Source organism: Chiloscyllium plagiosum, chromosome 4 (assembly GCF_004010195.1).
Source record: "Chiloscyllium plagiosum isolate BGI_BamShark_2017 chromosome 4, ASM401019v2, whole genome shotgun sequence".
NCBI classification, from domain to species: domain Eukaryota; kingdom Metazoa; phylum Chordata; class Chondrichthyes; order Orectolobiformes; family Hemiscylliidae; genus Chiloscyllium; species Chiloscyllium plagiosum.
Genome location: NC_057713.1, coordinates 131,327,389 through 131,353,859, shown reverse-complemented (window position 1 = coordinate 131,353,859; position 26,471 = coordinate 131,327,389). Strand labels below are relative to the sequence as shown.

General features: G+C 42.0%; 1 protein-coding gene across 2 annotated transcripts in view; it reads left to right on the top strand.

Annotated features, from left to right (window-relative positions):
- Positions 1-26,471, top strand: part of prex2 (phosphatidylinositol-3,4,5-trisphosphate-dependent Rac exchange factor 2) — a 352,480-nt gene that overhangs the window by 69,865 nt on the left and 256,144 nt on the right. For both annotated transcript variants that reach the window (XM_043689238.1, XM_043689237.1), the window contains exons 2-6: positions 6,652-6,723; positions 8,204-8,326; positions 11,497-11,601; positions 17,513-17,614; positions 19,725-19,886. In XM_043689238.1, the coding sequence (XP_043545173.1) occupies positions 6,652-6,723; positions 8,204-8,326; positions 11,497-11,601; positions 17,513-17,614; positions 19,725-19,886 (564 nt within the window). The remainder of the gene's footprint in view (positions 1-6,651; positions 6,724-8,203; positions 8,327-11,496; positions 11,602-17,512; positions 17,615-19,724; positions 19,887-26,471) is intronic.

Here is a 26,471-nt window from a genome sequence, read left to right as displayed (position 1 = left end):
CCTCGGTTCCCAAGACCCACTCCAAAACACTCGCTATAGCGCTCCAATACCAACAAAGCTTGCGGCATGACCACAAGTAATGAGTAAGATACCAATATCCGTTTTACATTTGAGGCACATTGGAGACATTTCTGTTTTCAATTTTGCAAGCCATTCCAGTGCGAAATAAGCCCTGTGGAGTACCTTCCAGAAAAACAAAGTAAAAAAAAGTTACATGCATCTTACAACAAGAAAATTAAAAGTGGGCACCCAGCCCATCTCAAGCGTACTTTGACCCTAGGCAATCCTGGTAAACCCTACCTGCACCCCCCCAAACCATACGAAGAGAGCGAAACGAAAAGGGAATGATAGAGAAACAAAAGATAATAGGACGGGAGAAAGAAGAGAGAAGAGAGTGAAAGAGAAAAAGGGGCCCTCCATATATTAAAAAAACAAAACCAGGTAAATCAGGCAAACAATGGAAAAACAACGTGAACACTTTTGTCTGTATTATTTGAGCCAGCCAGTTTATTTTAAGGTGTCCTTTGCCTTTTCCGATGAGTCAAAATTAAATACGGATCCTCCGTGGATGAAACGTAACACTGCCGGATATCTTACAGAGTGCTGAATATTCAAGTCCCGCAGCCTCCTTTTTACCCCACCAAAAGCCTCCTCTTACGGATCACAGCTGCAGAAAAGTCTTGGAAAAATATAATTCTTGATCCTTTGTATATCAGGGCCTGTGGATCCTTCCCCAGTGCTCTAGAAGCTTCCAGTCCCATTTGCTGATCTCTGTAGCGCTGGAGTCGCACTGGGACCAGGTGGGGGCGATGGTCTGATCCGGGCCTGCGCACTGCAACCCAGTGGGCCCACTCGACCTGCAACCGGCCCGCCCTGACTTCCAGCTTCAAACCCTGCGGGAGCCATTGCTCCAGAATGCTGACAAGCTGGCCTTCCTTCTCCCGTTCCAGCATCCTGATCAAGTGATGGCCTTGATTTTCGAGGTCATCAATCTGCTCTGTACCTGCCTTTCCAGGGCCTGGACCTGACCCGCCAAGGATTCTGCCACGGTTTTGGAAGCCACGGTCCGCGGTTCCACATCCACCACGCGCTGCCGAGACGCTGGATCTCCTGATCATGCTTCTGCTGCATGGTCAAGATCGGTTCCAGCCTGGTCCGGGTCTCCTCCATCGCTGAACTGATATTCTCTTGGAGTTTCACAAACTCTGAGACCAGGTCTTGCTCCATAGGTAAGTCCCCTGGGACGTTCACGGAGGCCGAGCCTGTGGCAGTGGGCGTAGTGCCCTACTTGTTGCAATCCTCGCTGTCCTTTTCCCTTGGTCATCTTCCTCACTCAATTAAACTGACACACAGCAATACTGGAGATCTAAAACTATCGATTTTTACCACAATCGTTCAGAAAGAGGGGTGAATGCACCACCTTGCCTGGGTTCTGGTGCAGAGCTCAGCTGGGCAGACCTACAGGATCACCACCATCTTGGATCTCCTCTTGGCCCTTGCATTTTTAATACATTTTGAAAAGTTATTATTGTTTTCTGCTGTGAAAACTGATGCAAAGCATTTATTCAACTCCTCTGTCATTTCCTAATTTCCCATTGTTATTTTCCCAGCCTCATTCATTAGGGGACCTATGTTCCTTTTTTGCTCAGACAGTTGAGTTTAACAGTTAGGACATCATGTTGAGGTTGTACAGCAAGTTGACACCGTTTTTGGAGTACTGCGTACAGTTCTGGTTGCCCTGCTGCAGGAAGGTGTTATTAAATTAGAGAGAGTTCAGAAGAGATTTACCGGGATGTTGTCAGGACTGCAGGGTTTGAGTTATAAGCAGAGGCTGGATAGGCTGGGACTCTTTTCACCGGAGCCTAGGAGGCTGAGGCATGAGCTTATAAAGTTTTATAAAATCATGAGGGGCATAGATAAAGTGAATACCTAAGGCCTTTTTCTCTAGCGTGGGGAGTTTAAAACTAGGGGGCATATTTTTAAGGTGAGAGGAGAAAGATTTGAAAGGGAGCTGAGGGTCCACCTTTTCACACAGAGGCTGGTTCATGTGTGGAATGAACTGCCAGAGGAAGTGGTAGATGCAGGTACAGTTACAACATTTCAAAGACATTTGGACAGGTACATGAATAGGCAAGGTTTAGAGGGGTTTGTGCCAAATGCAGGCAGGTGGGACAAGTTTAGTTTGGGAAACGTGGTTGGCGGGGGATGTGTTAACCTGAAGGGTCTGTTTCCGTGCTGTATGACACTATGACTCTATTTAAAGAAGCTCTTGCTGTCTGCTTTGATATTGCTTGTAAGTATTTGCTCAAGCTTAATTTTTTTCCTTCTTTATTATATCTTTGGTCCTCTTTTGTTGATCTTTAAAACGTTTCCAATTCTCTAGTTTACTACAATTCTTTGCCATATTTATGTTTTTCCTTTCAATTTGATACTTCTGTGATTAACCCTGGTTGATTTATCCCCTTCCTAGAAGCTTTCTTCAACACTGGAATATGTCTTTGTTGTGAACCGTGAACTATTAAATAATCCTCTCAACCCTCATTTCTTTGTAATTATCACTGATAAGCTTAGCACAGTTGTATCTATTCCCAGTTCCTCCCTCTGAAACTGATGGTACATTTTGCCATGTTATGGTCATTGCTTTTGAGGGGATCTTTTACTCTGACATCCTTTAATAAACCTGCCTCATTACACATCCCCAGATCCAAAATAGCCTGATCCCTGGTTGGATCTATCACATATTGTTCTCAGAAACAGTCCTGAATACTGTTACTGAACTCATCTTCAAGGGTATCACTGCCAATCTGACTATCCCAGTCGAGATGACGAATAAAGTCACTCTTAATTAATGCACTGTCTTTTCAGTGGAGTAGCAGACCATTCGGCCCATTGAGTCTCCACTGCCCATTCAAACAGCATCCCACCCAGACCCACCCTATCCCTGTGACCCTCATTTCCCATGGCTAACCCATCTAGCCTGCACATCCCTGCACACAATGGGGAATTTGGCATGGCCAATCCACCTAACCTGTACATCTTTAGATAGTGGGAGGAAATTGGAGCATCCAGAGGAAACCCATGCAGACATGGGGAGAATGTGCAAAGGGTGGAATTCGCACATGGGTCCCTGGCGCTGTGAGGCAGCAGTGCTAACCACTGAGCCACCATGCCACCCTCATTATCTAGGTAAAAACAAGGACTGCAGATGCTGTAAACCAGAGTCTAAATTAGAGTGGTGCTGGAAAAGCACAGCAGGTCATGCAGCTACCGAGGAGCAGGAAATTGGAAGTTTTGGGGAAAAGCCCATCAGGAATAGAGCTCTATTCCTGATGAAGGGCTTTTGCCTGAAACGTAGATTTTCCTGCTCCTTGGATGCTGCTTGACCCGCTGTGCTTTTTCAGCACCACTCTAATCTCGATCCCGCCTTCATTATCTCCTGAGCTATGCTCTGTCCCACTCTTGGGCTACTGTTTGCAGAGCCTATCGACTGTTCATTCCATTATCGTCTTCTGCGTTTTATTTCTTGCCTCCATGCGTATGGATTATCCAATCCATCCTGTACCATCTTGTGCCCACAAAGCTAACCCATCACCCTGTCCTTTCTAATGAAGAATCACCAGAGTCAAAGCGTCAACTCTGCTTTCTTCCCAGTGCTGCTGCCAGTCCTGCTGAGTTTCTCCAGCAATTTCTGTTTATGTTTCAGATTTCCAGTATCCGCAGTTCTTTGTTTTCTTTTATTTCTTTCACTTTTCTCTGTCCTTTGACAAAGTCACGTAACCCTGAATATTTAGATGCTAGTTTTGATCCGTACGTCTCTGTAATGGCTTCCCATTAACCTGTATTTGTGCCATTCATTCATTTAGATTATATTAGATTCCCTACAGTATAGAAACAGGCCCTTTGGCCCAACAAGTCCACACCGACTCTCCAAAGACCAACCCACCCAGACCCATTCCCATACCCCTACATTTTACCCCTGACTAATGCACCTAACACTATGGGGCAATTTAGCATAGCCAATTCACCTGACCTGCACATCTTTGGATTGTAGGAGGAAACTGGAGCACCCAGAGGAAACCAATGCAGTCACGCAGGTGCTGTTAGGCAGCAGTGCTAACTACTGAGCCACCAAGCCACCCATATTTATTTTGTTCCATATACTATACGCATTCAATAAAGAGCCATTATCTTTGCCTAGTTACTATTTCTTTCCCCTTTGACCTGATTTATTGCTAGTTTTCTATGTTTGTGTATTCTGTCCCTTCTTGACTCCCTCTGAGTGTCCTTATCCAAATAGCTGCTTTGTAATGCTACAATATTCTTTGGCTTTATACTCCTACATTTCCCTTCTCCTAAACCCCCTTTATCCCTCTCTAATTAAGCCCTCTCTCCAGCCCTATTTATTTGTTTGGCCAGGTATATGAATAGGAAGGGTTTAGAGGGATATGGGCCAAATGCTGGCAAATGAGACCCCGATAAGTTGAGGCTATCTGATCGGCATGGGCGAGTAAGACTGAAGGGTCTGTTTCCATGCTGCACATCTCTGTGACTCTATGACACTGGTCTCATTTTGGCTCCCTACTATCCCAGCACTGGGGCTCAAGTCCCATGAAGTGAAATCCTTTGCTCCTGCACCAGTCTTTCAGCCACACATTTCACTCCTTGCCTTTATTTACTTGATGTGAGTTTGCCTGTGGCTCAGGTGGTAACCCAGGGATATTAGCTCGGAGGTGCTTTTTCTTGTAATTTGGCTCCTTCCTATTCAAAGCAGAACCTCCTTTCTAGTCCTGCCAATATCATTGGTACCAACACAGAACATAGAACAATACAGCGCAGAACAGGCCCTTCGGCCCTCGATGTTGCACCAACCTGTGAACTAATCTAAGCCCATCCCCTTACACTATCCCATCATCATCCATGTGCTTATCCAAAGATTGTTTAAATCTCCCTAACGTGGCTGAGTTATGCATTGGCATTCCACGCCCTTACCACTCTCTGAGTAAAGAACCTGTCTCTGATATCTGTCTTAAATCTATGACCCCTCAATTTGTAGTTATGCCCCCTCGTACAAACTGACATCATCATGCTAGGAAAAACACTCTCACTGCCCACCCTATCTAATCCTCTGATCGTCTTGTGTGTCTCTATCAAATCCCCCCTTAGCCTTCTTCTCTTCAATGAGAATAGACACAAGTTTCTCAGCCTTTCCTCATAAGGCCTTCCCTCCAGACCAGGCAACCTCCTGGTAAATCTTCTCTGTACCTTTTCCAATGCTTCCACATCCTTCCTGTAATGGGGCGACCAGAACTGTACACAATATTCCAAGTGAGGCCGCACTAGTATTTTGTACAGTTGCAGCATGAATTACGGCTCCGGAACTCAATCCCTCTACCAATAAAACCTAATATGGGCAATTGACGTCTGGATCCCTTCCCTTCCTGTTCCAGGTTCTTCTTCACTCTGACATTTCAGGGCGTAAGGGGTGGCTTGGTTGTAACATGGATGATCCCTGAGGGGTTAGGACAATGTGTGTTTTTTTCCCTGTGGGAGAATTTAAAACTAGAGGTTTCTGCTCAAAATAGAGGTTGCTTGCATATTTAAAAAAGAGATTGAGGGAAGTCTTTTTACCTCCAACCGGAACTCTACCAACAAACATATTGACTTGGACCCCATTTGCCACCCTCTGAGATAAAAAAAAAACAGGAAATGACATCACCACAGAAATGACATCACCACAGGAAATGGCATCACCAACCAAGGAAACCTAAACACATAAATAGAAAGCGGGTCGTTAACATCAGTGCTTCTCCGGAGGCTCACTGGTGACGTCACCTGGTATGATGATGAAACATCTGAAAATGAATCTTCCAGCTTAGTGAGCAAACTTTCATCCAGAAATCTTTTGCTCCAAGAGGGTTGTGAATCTTTGTAATGCTCTTCCTTGAAAAGCATTAATCATAGAATCCCTACAGTGTGGGAACAGGCCATTCGGCCCATTGAGCATTGCATCCAGACATTATCCCACTACCCTTTCCCTGCATTTCCCATGGCCAATCCACCTAACCTACACATCTTTGGACTATGGGAGGAAAACAGAGCACCTGCAGGAAACCCATGCAGACACGGGGAGAATGTGCAAACTCCACACAGGCAGCTGCCTAAGGTGGAATTGAACCTGGGTCCCTGGTGCTGTGGGGCAGCAGTACTAACTATTGAACAACCGTGCTGACAGAGGTTGATAGATTCGTGACAAGCAAGGGTTGAAAGGTTATCAGGGTTAGGCAAGAATATGGAGAATTCAGATCTTTTTTGAAGTTTGGAATACACTTGAGGGGATGAATATCTAATTATGCTCCTAATTTGTAAGTACATGTGCATGTAGGTTAGTCAGTGCATGTGGTTGTATGAGTCCAGCTGATCCCTGCACCAGACACCGTTTTGAATAGGTGGAGTTTTGACCATCTAAAGTACTGAGTGTTGTATTTGTTGAAGTACTGTATTGAGCATCTTTTATACTTAGTCATCCATTTCACTTTGCAAGTTGTTTCAACTCGGAATGCTGTATTGCACATGTACAAGTCCTAGCTCTGGCTTTACTAACTCCAATCTGTACTGCAAGGTAAGGTAACACAAGTATGTTGTTTTTATCAGGCATTTATGCAGCGAATGGTGCAGCACGTTGCTTCTAAAGTTGACAAGAATGTGACTGAAGAAACTGTTAAGGTAAGAGCGTATGAGTAGGAATCGCGAAAGGTTAATCAGCCTCTTGAGTTAGTTTTACCCTACAGTGAACCTGACAGGAACCCAAGATCACATACAAACATAAGACATAGGAGCAGAAATTAGGCCTTCAGCCCATCAAGTCTGCTCCGCCATTCAGTCATGGCTGATAAGTTTCTCAACCCCACTCTCCTGCTTTCTCCCCATGACTCTTGATTCCCTCGATACTCAAGAACCTATCTATCTCTGTCTTAAATATACTCAATGACCTGGCCTCCACAGCCTTGAGTGGCAATGAATTCCACAGATTCACCACTCTCTGGCTGAAGATGTTCTCCGTATCTCCATTCTCAAGGGTCATCCCTTTTCTCTAAGGCTGTGACCTCAGGACGTGGTCTCTCCTACCAATGAAATCATCTTCCCAACATCCACTCTGTCCAGGCCATTCAGTATTCTGTAAGCTTGAATTAAATACCCCATATACTTATAAACTCCATTGAGTATAAACCCAGAGTCCTCAAATGCTCCTCTTATGTTAAGCTTTTCATTCCTGGGACCATTCTTGTAAAACTCCTCTGAACATGCTCCAGGGCCAGTACATCCTTCCTGAGATTTGGGGCCCAAAACTGTGCACAATACATCAAATGTGGTCTGACCAGAGGCCTATAGAGCCTCAGAAGTACATCCCTGCTTTTATATTCAAGTCCTCTCAAAATAAATGTTGAGACTATGGTGCTGGAAAAGCACAGCAGGTCAGGCAGCATCTGAGGAGCAGGAGAATTCTTCCCATTTCTGATGAAGGGCCTTTGCCTGAAATGTCGATTCTCCTGCTCCGTGGATGCTGCCTGACCTGCTGCGCTTTTCCAGCAACACACTCTCGACTCTGATCTCCAGCATCTGCAGTCCTCACTTTTTCCCTCTCAACATAAATGCCATCATTGCATTTGCCTTCCTAACTACTGACTCAACCTGCAAGTTTACTTTGAGAGAATCCTGGACTAGAATTCCCAAGTCTCTTTGCACTTCAGACTTCTGAATTTTTTTCCGTTTAGAAAATAATCAGGTTAAAACAATTCCTTGTTATCAATGCCGAGTTAATGTATGTGAGCTGAGACTCAAAAACATATCCTTTGAAGCCTTTGGACTAGGGAGGTGTAAAGAAACTTACCCAAGGGTTCCTGTTTCCACTTTCTTCACAGTTCATTGGAAGACCAGAGATACCCTCTGTGGTCACATGTGGGCCATTTGGTTGCAACCTGAGAACCTCTACCCCATTGATGTGCTAGGGCACGCGGAGCATTCATTACCATCTCCAGTGAAGTTGGGGGGGAAACATGTCTGTGGGTGGCTGTGTGAGGACAGTGGGATTATGAGGTTAGGAAAAATCTGGGCTCTTTGTTGGAAGTTCGTCTTCACAGAAAATTAGACAGTTTTCCACCACTTGAACTTTGTTGATGATGTGTTTCTCATGTTTACCTTCCAGACATTGTTCTCCAATATTGAGGACATACTTGCTGTGCACAAAGAATTCCTGAGTATCATTGAGGAGCATCTGTTACCTGAACCTAGTGCCCATCATGAATTGGGAAACTGCTTTCTTCAATTTGTATGTATCAGTAACTCTGGCAGGACTGACTGACTCCAATATTTTCTTCTCTTATTGAGCTACTAGTTAAACCACAGCTTTCTATTGAGATTGGGAGATGCTGGTGTTGGACTGGGGTGTACAAAGTTAAAAATCACACAACACCAGGTTATAGTTCGGAGAGCTCCGGAAGCTAGTGCTTCCAACTAAATCTATTGGACTATAACCTGGTGTTGTGTGATTTTTAACTTTCTATTGAGGATACAATAACAGCAATGTTAATTTAAAAAGTGTTTTTTATTCATTCAGTATATATATGCATTTATGTAAACCCATATTGAATAATGCCATTACTTCATTTGCTTTATTAAAAGACCAACATGAAGCACATATTAAAACATAAAATTCTGGAAATGATTGTTGAGGGCATTCCATAGTTCAGTAATGATAAAACTTCAGGGGCATGGATAGGGTGAATAGCCAAAGTCTTTTCCCTGGGGTAAGGGAGTCCAAAATTAGAGGGCATAGACTAAAGGTGAGAAGGGAGAAATTTAAAAGGGACCTAAGGGGCAACGTTTTCACACAGAGGGTGGTGCGTGTTTGGGATGAGCTGCCAGAGGAAGTGGTGGAAGCTGGTACAATTACAACATTTAAAAGGCATCTGGATGGGTATATGAATTGGAAGGGTTTAGAGGGATATGGGCCAAATGCTGGCAAATGGGACTAGATTAGGTGAGGATATCTGGTCGGTATGGAAGAGTTTGACTGAAGGGTCTGTTTCCATGCTGTACATCTCTATGATTCTATAAGTGTTTGACATTTGCTTCTTATTTGAACATCAGTTTTATGGTCACATATATAGCAACAACCACAAATCTCTAGATGGAGGTAGCTAATTACTAAAAACTGTCAATTCCCTTGGCAGTATCGAGCATTGCTCATATATTCAGAAGGAAATATACTTTTTACCTGCCATTCCATGGGCAAATTACAAAAAAATTTACTAATTAAGGAAAATAATATAACAGGAAATAATTGATGTATTTTCTTGGTACATATTGAAATATTAGATAAAATCTGTAGTTAAATATTTGATCTTGCTTTGTGTATAAGATCATAGTCTTCTATTTGGGAAATATAGCATAACTTTTCTAGACTAATACAAATAATATAGTGGATTGTTCTCATTAGTAGGGGAATCTGCGCTTACAGCCAGTGAGATCAGCAAGAAATAAATCCCACCTCAAAGTTACAAGTTGTGCTTTGTAGATAAAACTTCCTGCTAAGGGCCTTACAGACTTTTAAACATAATATGGCCCTGACATAGGTATTGACTATCATGAGGATGCATGCTACCATCCTGATAAAATTTTGTGAATTCTCCTTCCTGTTGAATTTGGTTTAATTTGGTGATAGAGGTCAGTGGCAATACATGTCTTTGATTGTTTTAATCAATATTAAGTGTGTATCATGACAAATAATTGTGAAGTGTCCCTTTTATTGATAATTTTCTACATGCTTTTTTGAAAACAAGGTTCCATCTGTACAATATGTAGAAAATGTCCAGAACATAGAAACGATGTGCTGTGTTTGAAATGGTACTCACATATATCAAGAGTGAAATAACTGCACAGAGGCCATTATTCCATCACCAAGTCACCCTTTACTTACATTTGCATAGTACATAGACTCTGACCAGCTAGCTGAGAGCCAGTCCCTGAAATGAGCAGACTATCTGAATCTCCTGTTTATGTTTTTCTTTTTTTTCTTCCCACACTACCACCTGACAATCCCCTGATTATTTTTTTCTTTTTTTTTCTTTTTTTTGTGATCAAATCTGCTGTTTATTTTTTTTTTCCTTTTTGTTCCCCAGCACCCATGGTGTGTGTGTGCAGGTGTGGGACACAGTGGAAGACACAAAGTGCACCGATCTTTATTCAATTTCCACCACCAGGAATATAGGAAAACACCCGGGTGGCCAGTGACAAACACTGCCCTTCACATCAAAGGGCAGTGCTGTGTGATCAAAACAGTGAAGGGGAGGGTAGGGACTAAATCAAAATAGAGTTGGAGGGAGAAATGATGCACTCCACTCCCTGCGGCGCCCACCTCTCCCTGAACAACTCCAGGGTGTTGTTGGACACCGCGTGCTCCTTCTCCAAGGACACCCAGGCCCTAACGTAACCGCGGAGGAGGGGCAGGCAGTTGGCCCTAACGACCCCCTCCACAGCCCGCTGCCTCGACCTGTTGATGGCCAGTTTAATCTCCTGTTTATATCTGTCAGCCAGGGCTCCCTGATTAGCCCCAGGTTAACATCCCCAATCAAGGATGTTATAGCCAATGAAAACCACTAGGCCGTCTTCCAATCACCACAATGGGCCAGGAACCCTGCAGTGTATTAGTCAGGTCTGATCATTTCCCCAAACTCATTCTTTGGAGCTGGTGTTTGGAGGGGCAGAACTGGAAGCTTCCTGTTACCTCAGGACTTGTTAGCACAAGAGTTTGATCCCAAAATGTGACCAATGCTGAGTCATTCTAACAAGTGAAGTTTGGTCACTATGTTACCATCCCTTGTGAAAGTAAGCCTTGCACTTTAGAAAGCAAATGGCAGCTCTTTGGATTTAAACTGCCCGAGTGATAATGTAATTGTTCACTCACTCCATCACAACTCTACCACTCATGGATTTTAGAGTGTAGGAAGATTCAGATGGCTGAGTTGGATTTAATTTCCTATCGCTGCATGTCCTGGTTACACTGCCTCCAGCATTGAGCAATGCTAAGCAGTGTTCTTGTTTGAATTCCTTTATCATTGAAACAAGGAAACTAACCAGTGATGTCTGCTGCCGATATTGTGTATTAAATGGATGCAGGTTGGTTAGCTCAGTTGGCTGGATGACTTGTTTGTGATGCAGAGTAATACCAACACAACATTTACACATTGACTAAGGTTAACATGAACTTTGTACATTCTCAACCTCACTCCCTGCCTGAGGCGTGGTGACCCTCAGGTGAAACCATTACCTCTCTCTATTAAGGGAGCTGTCCAACAGTTCTCTAATTCAACAAGACCTTCACCTATTTTGTTGTAATTGATACATTTAAAGCTTTTATCGACACTACTAGAACAGATTTTTGCACTAACCAACAATTCACAAGAGTTGCTTATCGAGTTTTTTTTCTTTGAAATACAGAGACATCGATTTTCTATCTATGATGAGTACTGCAGTAATCAGGAGAAAGCACAAAGGCTACTTTTGGAACTAAATAAAATACAGACTGTACGGACCTTTTTACTGGTAAAGTCTCCTTTCCTTCTACATAATTGAATGCCAAAAAGCAAAAAAGATTTTCTGCAGTACTAGTAATTCATATCCAGTGATAAATATGAATTTTGACAAGGCATTCTTGATGTGTGAGTGGGTGGTAATTGATAAAATAGATTCAGCCAAGTCTTGCTGCTCATCTGGGTGTGCTTGGTTAAAATCATTCTTTAAAACTGTAGGTTTTATATGTTTTGTGGATGCAAAATGGTTTATGTTTGGTCATTCATTATCATCAACCTCCTACCTGAACTACAGAGAACATGCTGCCGAACTATCACACAATGCTGTTCTTGAATTGAACTGTAGTTGCTCTCCATGAGGCAAAGTAGCACCAATAGATGGAAACATTTGACAGAAGGATTTGTACCTGCAGTGTCCAGTGACATAACAGATGCTGTCTGTCTGCCTGCTGAATGTCTCCAAAATTTTTCCAGATTTTCAATATCAAAATTGGTACCTTACAAATGTATTTGTACATTATTGGACCACATTAATTATAGTTGTCTATTTATAGATGAGATAAATCCTTTCAAGTATCAAACCAAGAATCTAATATATGAAATACGAGATATTTGTAAGTGAGATAAGTGGATTAATAGTTTAGAAGCTTTAACGAATTTTGTGGTGCTGGTGCAGACCAGAAACAGACTTATCTTCCTGGGGATTAACACACAAGTTAGTTTGGAACTGACCACATGGAGGAAACATGGATGAAAATTTGTTTAAACTTTTATTCCAAGACTCCTTGGTGCTTCGGTTGATGTACCAAAACCTTGATTCCAGGGGTGACCAGAATAAATGTATTTTCATTTCAAATTTTGTGATAAAAAGGGAAGTTGAAAAATGTGGTGCTGGAAAAACACAGCAGGCCAGGCAGTATCCAAGGAGCAGGAGAACCGATGTTTCGGGCATAAGCCCTTCTTCAGGAATGGACCACATGCTAAAAGAACAGCAATATACTTTAAAATACAGGTTTGACTTTGGGAAACTTGCAGATGGAGACATTTGTGTCTTTTGAGATTGGTTGAGGTCTTGGGCTTGTTAAAGAAGTATTCTTAAGTTGTCGAAGCATCTTTCAGATGGATCTTTCAGGTGACACAAACTGTAGTCACTGTACCCATAGTGATTAGAGTGCCAGCCAAGTGGTCTGCTTTGTTCTGCATGTTGTTAAAATTGTAAATTGTGTGAGGTAAAGTTTGTGATATATTTTAATGTAATTTGTAACTTTTTAAATGTCAAGCTGCCTGAAGGGCAATAATTAACTTGGAGGCGTTTGTGTAGTGGTGGTGATTTCTATACAAAAATGTGACAGTAAATACCTGAGCTGTTACGGGGTTTTGTTTTAGTTGAGACAGTTTTTACAGGTGAACAAAGAGTTATTGATTTAATTTTCAGTTGAGATAGCCATAATTAATTGTTTTTTTTTTCTTTTGATTAATGGAAACACCTGTACCTTGGAAAAAAAAACTTATGGGTTTCAGTTTAACAATTTTGCAAAAGCTTGGCTAAAGTTGAATGTGCAGATTACCTCAGAGTAAGATGTTTAGTTTAGATGTTCCAGACCAGAAGTGTTTGGTTAAAATTCTAAAGGTGTTATTTGAAGCTGAGAAAATCTAAGCTTGGTTCTATGCGGATGCAAGGAAGAGGGAATCAGATTCTCAGGACTGGGAAATTGAAGGTACATGTAATCTATTCTATGTGTAATAGAGAAGGGAATGCTCTCTCTGGTGTTTGAGTCCTGTCAAAGGATGCTGTTGGGATTAATGGGATTTTGAAATCTTTAAACTTACATTATATGTAAATGGCTTAGTTTATTCTATTTCACAGCTTTATTTTGTGTAATAAACTTCTGTTTTATTACTAAAACTAACCGGATAGCACCACATATTTGTTTTTCAGTGAAAGACCACTTTGTTAAATGTTAAAAATGTTAAGTATGATCTATCAAGCCAGATTGTTCAGTACTAATATCACCTGGGATCAGAGCAAGTATTGTTGGAACTTGTGGTGATATGTGCCTTTTCTCTTGAAAAGGGATGTTGTAAACCTGGTGTTGAGGTGTCTGCTCCATGGAAAACAGAATGAATAACTTGCGGTCTTTTTTTAAAGTAGACAAAGGAAGTGTGAGTGGGTAGAGTCAGGCACACACAGTTTTTGTTTTGTTTTCAATTATTGAAGTTGGGCTTTGGAGTTGCAGCTGCTAGATACAGGTCACTCTCTGATGCTGCTAGATTCATTCTATCAGTGTTCCTTCTCCTGGATTAGATGAGATAGCAAGTGAGGGAAATCTGTTTTGCTGAAGTTACCTTTGCCAAAGATGTATTTATGGGTCGCTGCTATATTGGAGCTGTTTATGAGTAGTAGTTAATTAACATGGTTTTGTTAGATGTTTCAATAGAGTTGCAGTTATGCCAATTCTTTTATTTTTGTTTGTATTTTAACTGTGGTGCAAAAATATAGTGTAATTTGTTTAAAGTCGAGTAGTTTGTCCAATCAAATCACATTTGGAAAGCAATGCATTACACCTGCCTTAAACAAGATAAAGTTAATGTCTGGGCTGTCGTCTTGATATGTTTTTAGGGGTTTGGTCTGGCCTGTAATAGAACTACATCCAGGCAAGTGGAGAACATTCTATAAAACCCCTAATTTATGCATGAAGACCATGGAAGGATTTGGAAAGTAAGGACATGAGTTAGTTGCCTCAGACCTCCCAACTTCTGCACTAGGTTTTGAAGCCCACTGTTTACGTAGCTGATCCAGTTATGTTTCTGTTCAGTCATGACCCAAGGATTATTGTGATGATGCTGTCACATTGAAAGGTCATTTTAAAACATAGAACAGTACAGCACATTACAGGCCCTTCGACCCTCGATGTTGTGCTGGCCTTTTATCCTACTCTACGATTAGACTAACCTACATGCCCTTCATTTTACTGTCATCCATGTGCCTCTAAATGTCTCTAAAATATCTGACTCTACTACCACCACTGGCAGTGCATTCTACGCACCCACCACTCTCTGTATACAGAACCTACCTCTGACATCTCCCCTAAACCTTCCTCCAATCACCTTGAAATTATGCCCCCTTGTCCACCCTGGGAAAAAGTCTCTGGCTATCCACTCTATCTATGCCTTTCATCATCTTGTGCACTCTGTGAAGTCACCTCTCATTCTTCTTCACTCGAATGAGAAAAGCCTTAGCTCCCTCAACCTTTCTTCATAAGACATGCCCTCCAGTCCAGGCAGCATCTCCTGTGCACCATCTCTAATGAGATGACCAGAACTGAACACAGTATCCCAAGTGTGGTCTAACCAGAGCTCTATAGAGCTGCAGCATAACCTCATAGCCCTTAAAGTCAATCTCCCTGCTAATGAAAGCCAACACACTATAAATCTTCTTAACAACCCTCACAACTTGGGTGGCAACTTTGAGGGATTTATGAACATGGACCCCAAGATCCCTCTGTTCCTCCACACTGCCAAGAATCCTCCCTTTAACCTTGTATTCAGCATTTAAATTTGACCTTCCAATGTGAGTGACTTCACACTTTTCCAGGTTGGACACTATCTGCTACTTATCAGCCCAGTTCTGCATCCTGTCTATGTCCTGTTCCAACCTACAACAACCCTCCACACTACCCACAACCCATCAACCTTCATGTAAGCGGAAAATTTACTAATCCACCCTTCCACTTCCTCATCCAAGTCTTTGATCAAAATCACAAAGAACAGAGGTCCCAGAACCGATCCCTGTAGAACACCACTGGTCACTGAGCTCCAGGCTGAATACTTTTCATCTACCATCACCCTCTGTCTTCGACGGGACAGCCAATTCTGTGTCCAGACATCCAAATTTAGCATTGACAAATGATGACTGAGTGAGTGCATTGCCAGCTCTGACCCTTAAGTCTCGTGTGTCACATGTATGACAAAAACAGAAATTGTTGGAGCAACTCAGTAGGTCTGCAACAGCTGTAGAGAGAAAACAGAATTAACATTTAGAGTCTGATGACCCATATTCAGAACTGATAGCATCTGAGTAAAAGTGTTACTTATTTTGTTGACAAGGGGTTGAAGGGAAAGGTGTGAGCAGATAGTGGAATGGGAACCCAGAGAGAGAGAGAGAGGGGAACAAAAGGGATTGTTGATTATGAGCTAGGGAAGACAAAAAGCTAGAGAGGTGTTCACGGAGGCAATGGGTGGGTGATAATGGGTTGGCTATGCTTAAAGCAGCCCATATAATGACAGGTCCTGGGGTGAGAGGGGTGGGTAAAGGACATGGAAGGAGATGTTTAGGTTCTAAAATTATTGAACTTGATATTTATATTGATATATAATATGTATTATAAAATCTATGTATAGACTGAGAGAGGGCAGTGAACATATGTCAAATATATATTTGCTACTCTCTCTGTGCTGGTAATTCCATCCTTTAGTAGCCAGACTTTTGAAAGGTAATCTACACAGTGGGTTCATAGGGATCTGGTATTTGGGCTTCTCACTGCCTGACTTTCTTCACATTGGAGTTCGGATACTGACTGTTCATTCTCTTTGTGGAAGCCCTTTCATTGTCGTTGTTACTCGTTCGAAACTAAAAATTACAACAATACAAGTTAATGGCATGTTGAAAATGCAGCTGCTGATGTGCTACAAACTCATTTCGCGCTGCTGCTGGAGGTCATAGTACGTAAGAGGGCAGTTTCTTTGGCATGTACTAATAGGATCATAAATTACAGTCCAAAATCAGGTACTAAAATTTTGTCAACTACAGTTCTGGCTATTAGCTAGCTTTCTCATTTCTCCCCAACCTCATTCATTGATTTGCAGTTCTTGTCAGGTATAAATTTGCTTTTACACATGCTTTTCTCCCTCCTTAAATTCTGCCTCAGGTCAAACTAAAACTCAACGCACATTTTTTGTATTTCTTTTTGTTCTCTTATAAAATACTATCGAATTCCTTACCTCCTTCCATATGTATGTTCTGCTACAGTCTTTTAATATTAAAACAAAGCTTCGTGACAACTAATGGCATGTTTTTGATTTCCTTCTTCTCTTTCACTTTCTTCGGTGTTTGTGTATCTTTATACTTAGATTATTTGATTCAATTTGATTTATTGCTGTCACGTCCCTAATTAGAGAGGAACCTTGATTATCCGAAGGACATGGGTCGGGAGTTATTTCGTTCAGTTAATTGAGTGTGTTTCAGCTTTTGTATTTTCTGCCTGATGGAAGAGATTGGAAGAAATTATAACCAGGGTGGGAGGGGTCTTTGATGATGTTGTCTACCTTTCTGAGGCATCGAGAAGTGTAGATGGAGTCAACGGATGGAAGGTCAGTGAATGCGTGATGGTCAGGGCTGTGTTCACAACCCTCTCTATAGTTTCTTACGGTCCTGGGCAGAGTAGTAGCCATACCAAGGCATGATGCACCCTGATGGAATGCTTCCTATAGTTCATCTGTCAAAGTTGGTGAGAGATTGTCTAGAATTTGACCTTTTGAATCATCTTCACAATTTATATAAAGATCCTGTGTTCGGGTCTTTCAATCCCTGATTAAAGTGACATTGATTTTCCAGTTCTCCTTGGTGAACTGTAACTTATCAAAGCACGTCACCTTCAAGTGAGAGGCATGTTGGAAGTCTGTTGTGAAAGTGTGTCATTAAAGATGTTGTGAGAGTATCATATAATTAACAATATGACTTACAGAAATTAAGACGGATGTCTAGAGAGAAAGGATGTTTTTGATATCACTTTTGCTTTCATTTATATGCAGTGAATGCAGTTAAAACTGATTTACCAGTACAGGCTATATTTCATTACTGCATAATTAATCACTTATCAATATATGTGTGGTCTAATTATTCATGTCCCATTTTGAAACACAAGGGTTGCATGGTGTTGGCAGGACGGAAGAACCCTGATGTTCCACTTGAAGGATATCTCGTTGCTCCAATACAAAGGATATGCAAGTATCCACTTCTGTTAAAGGTACTTCATGTAAGGACACATGTTGTTGCGTGCCACAGACTGTCTATTGTGGATCTGCCAATGCACTCGTTCCACTCCCAGATCAACGGAATGTAATGGTGTCTAGATTAGGATTGATCCTTCGTAACCTTTCATTACATTTTGCTATTTTGAATACATGTTGCTTAATTTTGTGTCTATTTCACAGTTTGGTTTCCCTGTTACTTGGCAGCACTGCTGTGTGTACAGTACCAAAATATTAATAAATCTGCAGCATACACTGCACGACTGAAAAAGGGTGGGTTAAAATAGTATGGATTTATCTGTCTAGACTGTGGTTCAATAAAGTCAGTCTAAAATTTCCAAAAACTGATGAGAAATAAATGAAACAATCTGTCTTTCTAAAGAACAACAAATTGTTTCTTTGAAGACCTTGGAATTATGTTGGACTTCAATTATTTAGGGAAATATATATTTTTGTAAACCAGTGTCTATTTTTAATGTCAAGTCATGTGAGTGTTTAAGTTATTATATTTAGCTCCACTTTTCAGATGTTTAATATGATAATTCTGGCTGAGAAGTTGTATTCAAGTATGTAAGTCAGAATCACAGAATTGTTACAGTGGCCATTTGGCCCATTGTATCTGCACCAGCTCTCCAAAGGGGCAATTCATCCAACATCATTCTCCGGCTTTCTCCCTATGACTCTTGTTCCATCCAATTCCCCTTTGAATGCCTTGATTGAACCTGACCCCACCAATGGTGCAGCCCCTAACCACTTGATACATCAAAATGCTTTCCCTGAGATCACTTTGACTGCTTTCGCTAATTATTTTAAATCTGTGCCCTCTCATTCTTGATTCCTTCACGAATGGAAATACTTCCCCCTATTTTCATTTGTTAAGAACTCTCATCATTTTGAGAACTTTAATCAGTTCTCTCAGCTATCTCTTCTTGAAGAAGAACAGCCCCAGGTTCTCCAACCTATCTTCAGAATTGAAATTCCTCATCCTGGGAACTATTCTCATAAACCCTTTCTGCACTCCCTGCAATGCCTTGCATTCTTCTGAAAATGAGGCACCCAGACCTGAATTTAATGCACTAGCTGAGGTTGAGCTAATGTCTTAGAGACGTTCAGATTAACCCTCTAGCTCTTGTACTTAATGTCCCTATTAATACAGTTTGAAAACCTCTATACTTTATTAATTACTCCCTAACTTCTTTCTCAAACTGACCTGCCACCTTTAATGATATATGTACAAATACAGACAGGTCCCTCTGCTCCTGCAACCCCCTTAGAATTCCACACACCCTCTTGCTGTTCTTCCGAACAAAAATGTACCACCTTACTCTGCTCTGTATCGAACTTCTACTGCCATCTCTCTGCCCACTTCCCAAACTTGCTTCTGCCTTTTGAATTTCTCTCCTCTCCTCTCTACGGTTTGCAATTTCCATCCCTTGCTCTCTTCAACAGGACAATCAAGAATAGAGAGAAAATGATGACCTGAGCAGCAGTATGCACTTTCTGCAAGTGAAGATTTTTTTTAAAAAAAGCAATTGACTATTGTTTTGAGGAAAAAGACACCAAACCGTGACCATTTTCTTGCTAAAACAAACTGTGGAGAATTGGACCTTCTCAAAGTGGTTGTGGTGAAATGATGTGGACTTCTCAACCTTGCCAAATCAGAAAGAGCTACCAAACATTATTTCATAAAGAGACACAAGGGGAGGTGATGGCTAAGTGTCATTGGACTGTTAAGCCAGTGACTGCAGTAACCTTCTGGGTTCAATTCCTACCATGGCAGTGGTGGAATATGAATTTGATAAAAATCTGGAATAAAGAATGTAATGATTACTATGAATCTGTTGTCATTTGTTGAGGAAAACCCACATGGTTCACCATTGTCCTTTTAGGGAAGGAAACTGCTGTCCTTACCTGGTCTGGCTGATATGTGACTCCAGACTCTCAGTAATGTGGTTGACCCTTAGCTATAATTAGGGATGGGCAATGGATGCTGGCCCTGTCAGAATAAATTTTAAAAAAGGACCTTGAGGAAAGCCACTTGCTCAAAGTTGTTAACGTTTTTAAGAATGTTGTTTTTTGAGGAAACGTGTGTTAACATTCATTTAGGAACTGATGAAGAGGACACCGAAAAGGCATAATGACTATGCGGCAGTAATGGAGGCTCTACAGGCCATGAAAACCGTGTGCTCCACCATAAATGAAGCCAAGAGACAAATGGAAAAGTTTGAAGTTCTGGAAGAATGGCAGTCTCATATAGAAGGATGGGAGGTAATACCATTCCATCTAGTTTGAAGTTTTACTGCTCCAAATTGAAAGGTATCCTACCAGCAGGTTCCAAAACATGCTTTGCTGATTGAATTCAAAGTTATGTCCAAACAAGGAACAGTAGTTGACCACTTAGCCCTTCGAGCCTGCCCTGTCATTCAATTAGATCACAGCTGGTCTGATTTTAACCTCAACTCGACATTTCTTGCCAATAATTTCGAATCATCATGGCAATCAAGAATTTACGTACCTCTGCCTTAAACATATTTAAAGATCCTCTATCCACAGCTTTTTAGGAGAAGAGAATTCGAAAGGTTCACAACCCTCTGAGGTAGAAAGGAAAACGTGTCCTCATTTATCAAATATGATTACTTACAGTGTGGAAACAGGCCCTTCAGCCCAACAAGTCTACACCGACCCTCCGAAGAGCAACCCACCCAGACCCATTCCCCTATATTAACCCCTTCACCCAACACTACGGGAAATTTAGCATGGCCAATTCACCTAACCTGCACATTTTTGGATTGTGGGAGGAAACTGGAGCAAACCCACACAGCCACAGAGAGAATGTGCAAACTCCACACAGACAGTTGTCTGAGGCGGGAATTGAACCCAGGTCTCTGGCGCTGTGAGGCAGCAGTGCTAACCACTGTGCCACCGTGCCACCCAATAATGGCCAAACCATTGTTATTAAACTATGACTCCTAGCTATAGCTTCTCTCAAAACAGGAAGCATCCTTTCCACACCCCTCATGATCTTACATGTTTCAATTAATCACCTATGACTCTTCTAAACACCAGAAGATACTGGCCTCGCCTCTTTAGCCTTTTCTCATAAGGCAGTCCATCCATTCCAGGGATTAGTCTAATGAACATTCACTGAACTGTTTCCAATGGTTTAACATCCTTCTGTAAGTATGGTGACCAGCACTGGACACTGTATACCAGATATGGTCTCACCAATGCCTTGTATATCTGAATCAAAACCTCTCTACCCTCGTATTCAACTTCCCTCATGATAAACCAAAACGTTCCATTAACTGTCCTGATTAGAGATTTTGAAGGTTTAGAAATGCCTGATTTTATAATGGGATGTGGTGACATAAAGGGGCGTTAACCTGAAGTGAAAGGCGGGAGATTTAGAAGAGATTTGAGGAAAAACTGTTTCGCCCAGAGGCAGTTGGGGATCTGCAATTCACTGCCTGAGAGGATAGTTCAGGGTCAAGTCCCACTTGCTCCAGAAATGTATCGTAACACATCTGGATGAGTTGACTGAAAAATATCTGAAGTTTAAGGGTCTGCTGTAATAGAAAATACTTCCCAACATCATAATGAGCATCCTAATATCCTCTTACCCACAAGGAACCAGACTGTAAAGCAAAACAATCTGTGGAATCTTCAGATCTGAAACAAAGACTGAATTTCAGTGGGTCTGGCAGCATCTGTGGAGAGACAAAGCAGAGCTGATGTTTCGCATCAGGTGATTCAACATCAGAACTTGTATTGTGCTTCTCTTTTATGATGAAATCAGATTACAATCAGAACGAGGTCTGAAGTCAGTGCCCAGATAGATTCAAATCTCGAAAGGTGAAGAAAGTCCAAATCTCATGTGATGTCAAATATTTTGGTGAAACACTATTTTCATCAGTATGGTTGTATTTTATCTTCTTTCAAGTCGTATTTTTCAATCCCATGTTAGCCTTAGAAATGAATCCCTTCCACTAAATATTACAGACAATGACAATTGGGAAAAGTTAAACATTGTAGAAAATGTAATACTAATTATTAACAATTATTTTAAGGGTATCTGGAATTTTTTTTTACCTAATAGACTATATCACGTTGGCTGTGGATAAGTGTTTTAAAAATGTCCAACTTTCTCAATAAACGCAGCATTCATTTAAAAAATTTTCATAAAGACATGCAATTTGTTATTGTACCTTTGACATCTGACTGGATAGTACGTTGGAAGTCAAGCCCCTGCATTCCTGACGTCAGTACAATGTGAAAAAATTATTCCAACCACCCAAAGTCCCCAGTTCTCCTGACCAATGAACGCAGGTTAAAAGAAAATGTTCACCCGGTTTCTGTATCTAACAAGGCAGTAATGGTTATTACAGACAAATTAACTCAAACCAATGGCAAAAAAAGAGGAATTGCAAACTTTTCACTCTATCCCTTAAGCTATACTCCTTTTTTAAATTCCTGTTTTAAGTACAGATTGACCAGGAAGAGAGATAGGACATGGACATTAAAGATGAATCAAGGAAGTTGTTTGAAGCATTAGTCTGGATCCATTGATCCATACTCTCTGCTTTTGCTCCCATTGTTTCTTTAAAAAAAAACATTCTATGCAACTCACAATGTGCTCCAGTAATATAACTTTTAAAACTGCAACTATCTGTCTGCACAGTCACCTTTGTTTAAAGCAGTGTCTTCCTTGCTTGATCCAGGAAATCAAAATGTATGGTCTTTAAATGTCCAAAGCGCAAAATAAGTCGTAGGAATTGAAAAAAGTATTAAAAAAGGCAATTTACAATCACCAGTTTAAAATCAGTGTGTAGCAGCACTGGGCTGTTTGGACTCTCACCTCTGAATGACAGAAGAGGCTTGAGGGGCGGACTGGTCTCCTTCTGTTCCCAGTATGTTCATAAGCCTTGCAGGTAAAGTTGCTGGTTTTCATTCGTGAAATGGACCTCCCACTGTCGCTAGTAAGATATGGATTGTGGAGAGACAACGTCCTTAAGTGGATATTAATTGGCACTGGCTGTAAGAACCTGAATGCCCTTTCTGTGCACCCCCACATCCCTGTGGTCGCTATAAAAATGTAGGCATGTTGGCTGCAGAAAGGGCACCTAGCAGATTCCACACCTATGCTGTCAAACCTACTTGTGGATGAGTATAAAATTCCAACATTCTGCCACAACCAGCCATGAGCAAAGGATAGCAGGAGATGCATTAGGTGACAGTACTGCTAGAATCCCAGGTGAGTGTGTAAACTTGCACTTGGAAAGAACATGGTGCTGATATTTGACACATTTAGCAACACATGCAGCATCCTGCCATGACAACATGACTTGATGAAATGGAAGAAAATGAGCCATGCTATGCATTAACAAACACAGCAGATAGCGACGAGTCCTGAATCCTGCTGCAGGGATACAGGCGCACCGCACACCTGATGTACAGCCTTACACTGCAGGTATTGCGTTATCAGTCCATAAATGTGGGTTGCATTGCTTTAAATTGCTGTTAAACTTTTCTATTTTTGTCCCTTCTCTTAAAAACACTTTTGAAGTGTTTGAAACAGCAAGGGAACTGTTCACACTGAAATAGTTGGACCTGCAGCAAGGCATTCCTTATGAAAGGCTTCTGTCCGGCTTCAGAGTTATAAGCTGACTAAAAGTTCACTTGACAGGAAGTAGGGCATTCTTCTGAAGCCTGAACAAACAGAACACTGAAAGCTTCTGCCAGACCTTTATTATACTCCGATGGAGTCCCAAACTTTCTGTCATGGTTTGAGTCTTTAACAACATGCAAACATCTGGTCCTGTGTGAAGCAGCTGACATACAAAAGGAAAACGCCAGAGATTTTCTCCCAAGAGGAAATGTTTGGCTTATTGCTGGATTTTGAAAGGAAGTGGGCTCGTTATTTTTAGACTTGGCAAAGGATCAAAGCACGGTTACAGCTTGGTGCCGGGTTAAATAAGAGTGTGGGATTTGGGGTTCATGTGAGGAAGGTTGTTACTGTGATGAGCATAATCAAGAGCTTTGAAGACCATTCAAGTCAGTGACGAACCTATGCATGAGGCTGGTTGCAGGGATGAAGAGCTTCAGTTGTGTCATCAGCTGGGACGGTTTTCTTCAAGAAGAGAAGATTAAATGGAGATGTGATAGAGGGATTCAAAATCATGAGAAAGTCCAGACAGCATGGTTAGGGCAAAACTGTTCCCATTGGTGGAAGGGGTGAGAATGAGGGGGCACGGATTTAAGATAGTTGACAAAGGAAGGACGTCAAATGTGAGGACAGATTTTCGCCCGGTATGTGTATGAGATTGGGAGGATTCTGCCTGAGAGTGAGATAGAGAGAGGAACAAGGTAAACATTCAAGAAGGATTTGATCAAGGTTACAAGGAGAAGATGGGGAATTATATTAACTGATCATTTGCTGACCCATGCAAACATGATGGGCCAAATGGCCTTTTCCATGCTGTCAATTTGATTCTGTGATTCTGTAATTGCTTTAAGAAATCAAATAAAGATCCAATTCAAGAGTGAACTACAATATACAGTAAATGGAAAAGCCCTGGGGAAAATTGATGTACAGAGAGATCTGGGTGTTCAAGTCCATTGTTCCCTGAAGGTAGCGACACATGTCAATGGAGTGGTCAAGAAGGCATAAGGCATGCTTTCCTTCATCGGACTGGGTATTGAGTACAAGAGTTGGCAGGTCATGTTACAGTTGTATAGGACTTTGGTTCGGCCGCATTTGGAACACAGCGTACAGTTCCGGTTGCCACATTACCAAAAGGATGTGGATGCTTTGGAGAGGGTGCAGAGGAGGTTCACCAGGATGTTGCCTGGTATGGAGGGTGCTAGCTATGAAGAGAGGTTGAATAGTTCATTAGAAAGACGAAGGTTGAGGGGGAACCTGATTGAGGTCTACAAAATAATGAGAGGTATAGTCAAGGTGGATAGCGAAAAGCTTTTTCCCATAGTGGGGGACTCATTTACTAGGGGTCATGAGTTCAAAATGAGAGGGGAAAAGTTTAAGGGAGATATGTGTGGAAAGTTCTTTATGCAGAGGGTGGTGGGTGCCTGGAATACGTTGCCAGCAGAGGTGGTAGAGGCGGGAATAATAGATACATGATTGGGCAGGCTGCAGAATGATACAGATCCTTAGAAAGTAGGTGACAGGTTTAGATAGAGGATCTAGATCAGCGCAGGCTTGGAGGGCCGAAGGGCCCGTTCCTGTGCTGTCATGTTCTTTGTTCTTTGTTGTTTGAACCAAAAACAGAAATTGCTGGAAAAAGCTCAAGTGGTCCAGCAGCATGTGTTGAGTGAAATCAGAATTAATGTTTTGGATTGAGTGACCCTTCCTCAGAACTGGGTTTCATATGTTTCAGCATCTTGGTCAAGGTGATTGGATGGCTGGTATTGCAAATTCCACCCTTCTAGCAGATGTGTTGTCACAGCGTGACACTGTTATAATCAACAGAGATGGGCAGGATAACCTTCATCTTGTCCCACTCCTCTTTTGAGCACAAAAGATTTTAAAAAAAGGATATGTTTACCAGTTGAGTGTTTAAATGCTTACTTGCTGTGAATTTAATACTTATTCAAGTTTTCCTTAAATACTTAAGGAAGGAAAGTGAATAATTTTTGTTATGATTAACCTGTTTGAAGTAAAATAATAAAACCACCTTAATTTTCACACTTCAATGAATTGCAGAATTCTCTCATATGCTCATGCTAGTTACGGAGTGTGAGGGGAGATTAAGCAATTTTGAGACCTGGAGTGTTAATGGGGCCTGTGGATTTAGAAGGTTGGCACCATACTGAACTCACTCATCCCTCAAGGTTTACAATCAAGGCAGTGAAGATATTGACAGTTGGATTATCTCTTCTCCCAGAAACACCTGATGCCAGGTTGCTAGCTTGATCTTTTCCTTTCTGACTGCAATACGCCGACAGTCAACCAGGAGCATGGCTCACAACTTTCAAGTTGGATGGAGAGACAGAAAATGGGGGAGAGTCCCACTTGAGGGACTTGCTACAGGGTCTCCATTGCTTCTGCATTGATCTCATCAATTGCTCAGCAACAAAAATGTAACAGCACAAGAAATGGGAGCAGGAGAAGGCCATTCTGCTCCTCAGGCCTGCCCCTGTTCTCAACTCCTCTTTAATGCATCTCAGCACAGTCATAAACGTCACAAACACCTTCCGCCCTGACCTTGAGTTCACCTAGACTATCTTGGACACCTCCCTCCCCTTCCAGTACCTCTCCATCTCCATTTCCAGCGACAGACTCAACACAGACATCTACTTCAAACCCACTGACTTCCACAGCTACCTAGACTACACCTCTTCCCACCTCCCCACCCATAAAAATGCTTTCCCTTACTCCCGATTCGTCTGCCTCTGCTGCATCTGCTTCCAGGAGGATCAATTCCACTCCAGAACATTCCAGATGGCCTTCTACTTGAAGGACCTCGATTTCCCTCCCACATGGTCAGTGATGCCCTCCAGCACATCTCCTTCAGTTCCTGCACCTCTGCCCCTAAACCCCATCCCTCCAACCACAACAAGGACAGAACCCCCCCGGCCCTCACCTTCCACCCCACCAACCTCCAGATACATCACATCATCCCCTGCCACTTCCTCTACCTACAGTCAGACCCGACCACAGGGATATATTTCCCTCCCCACCCTTATCAGTATTTCGCAGAGACCATTCCCTCTGTGACTCCCTCGTGAGGTTCACCCACCCCTACCAACCCACCCTCCATTCCCGGCCTTTTCTTGCCACCGCAGGAGATGTAAAACCTGCTCCCACACCTCCCGCCTCACCTCCGTCCAAGCCCCCAA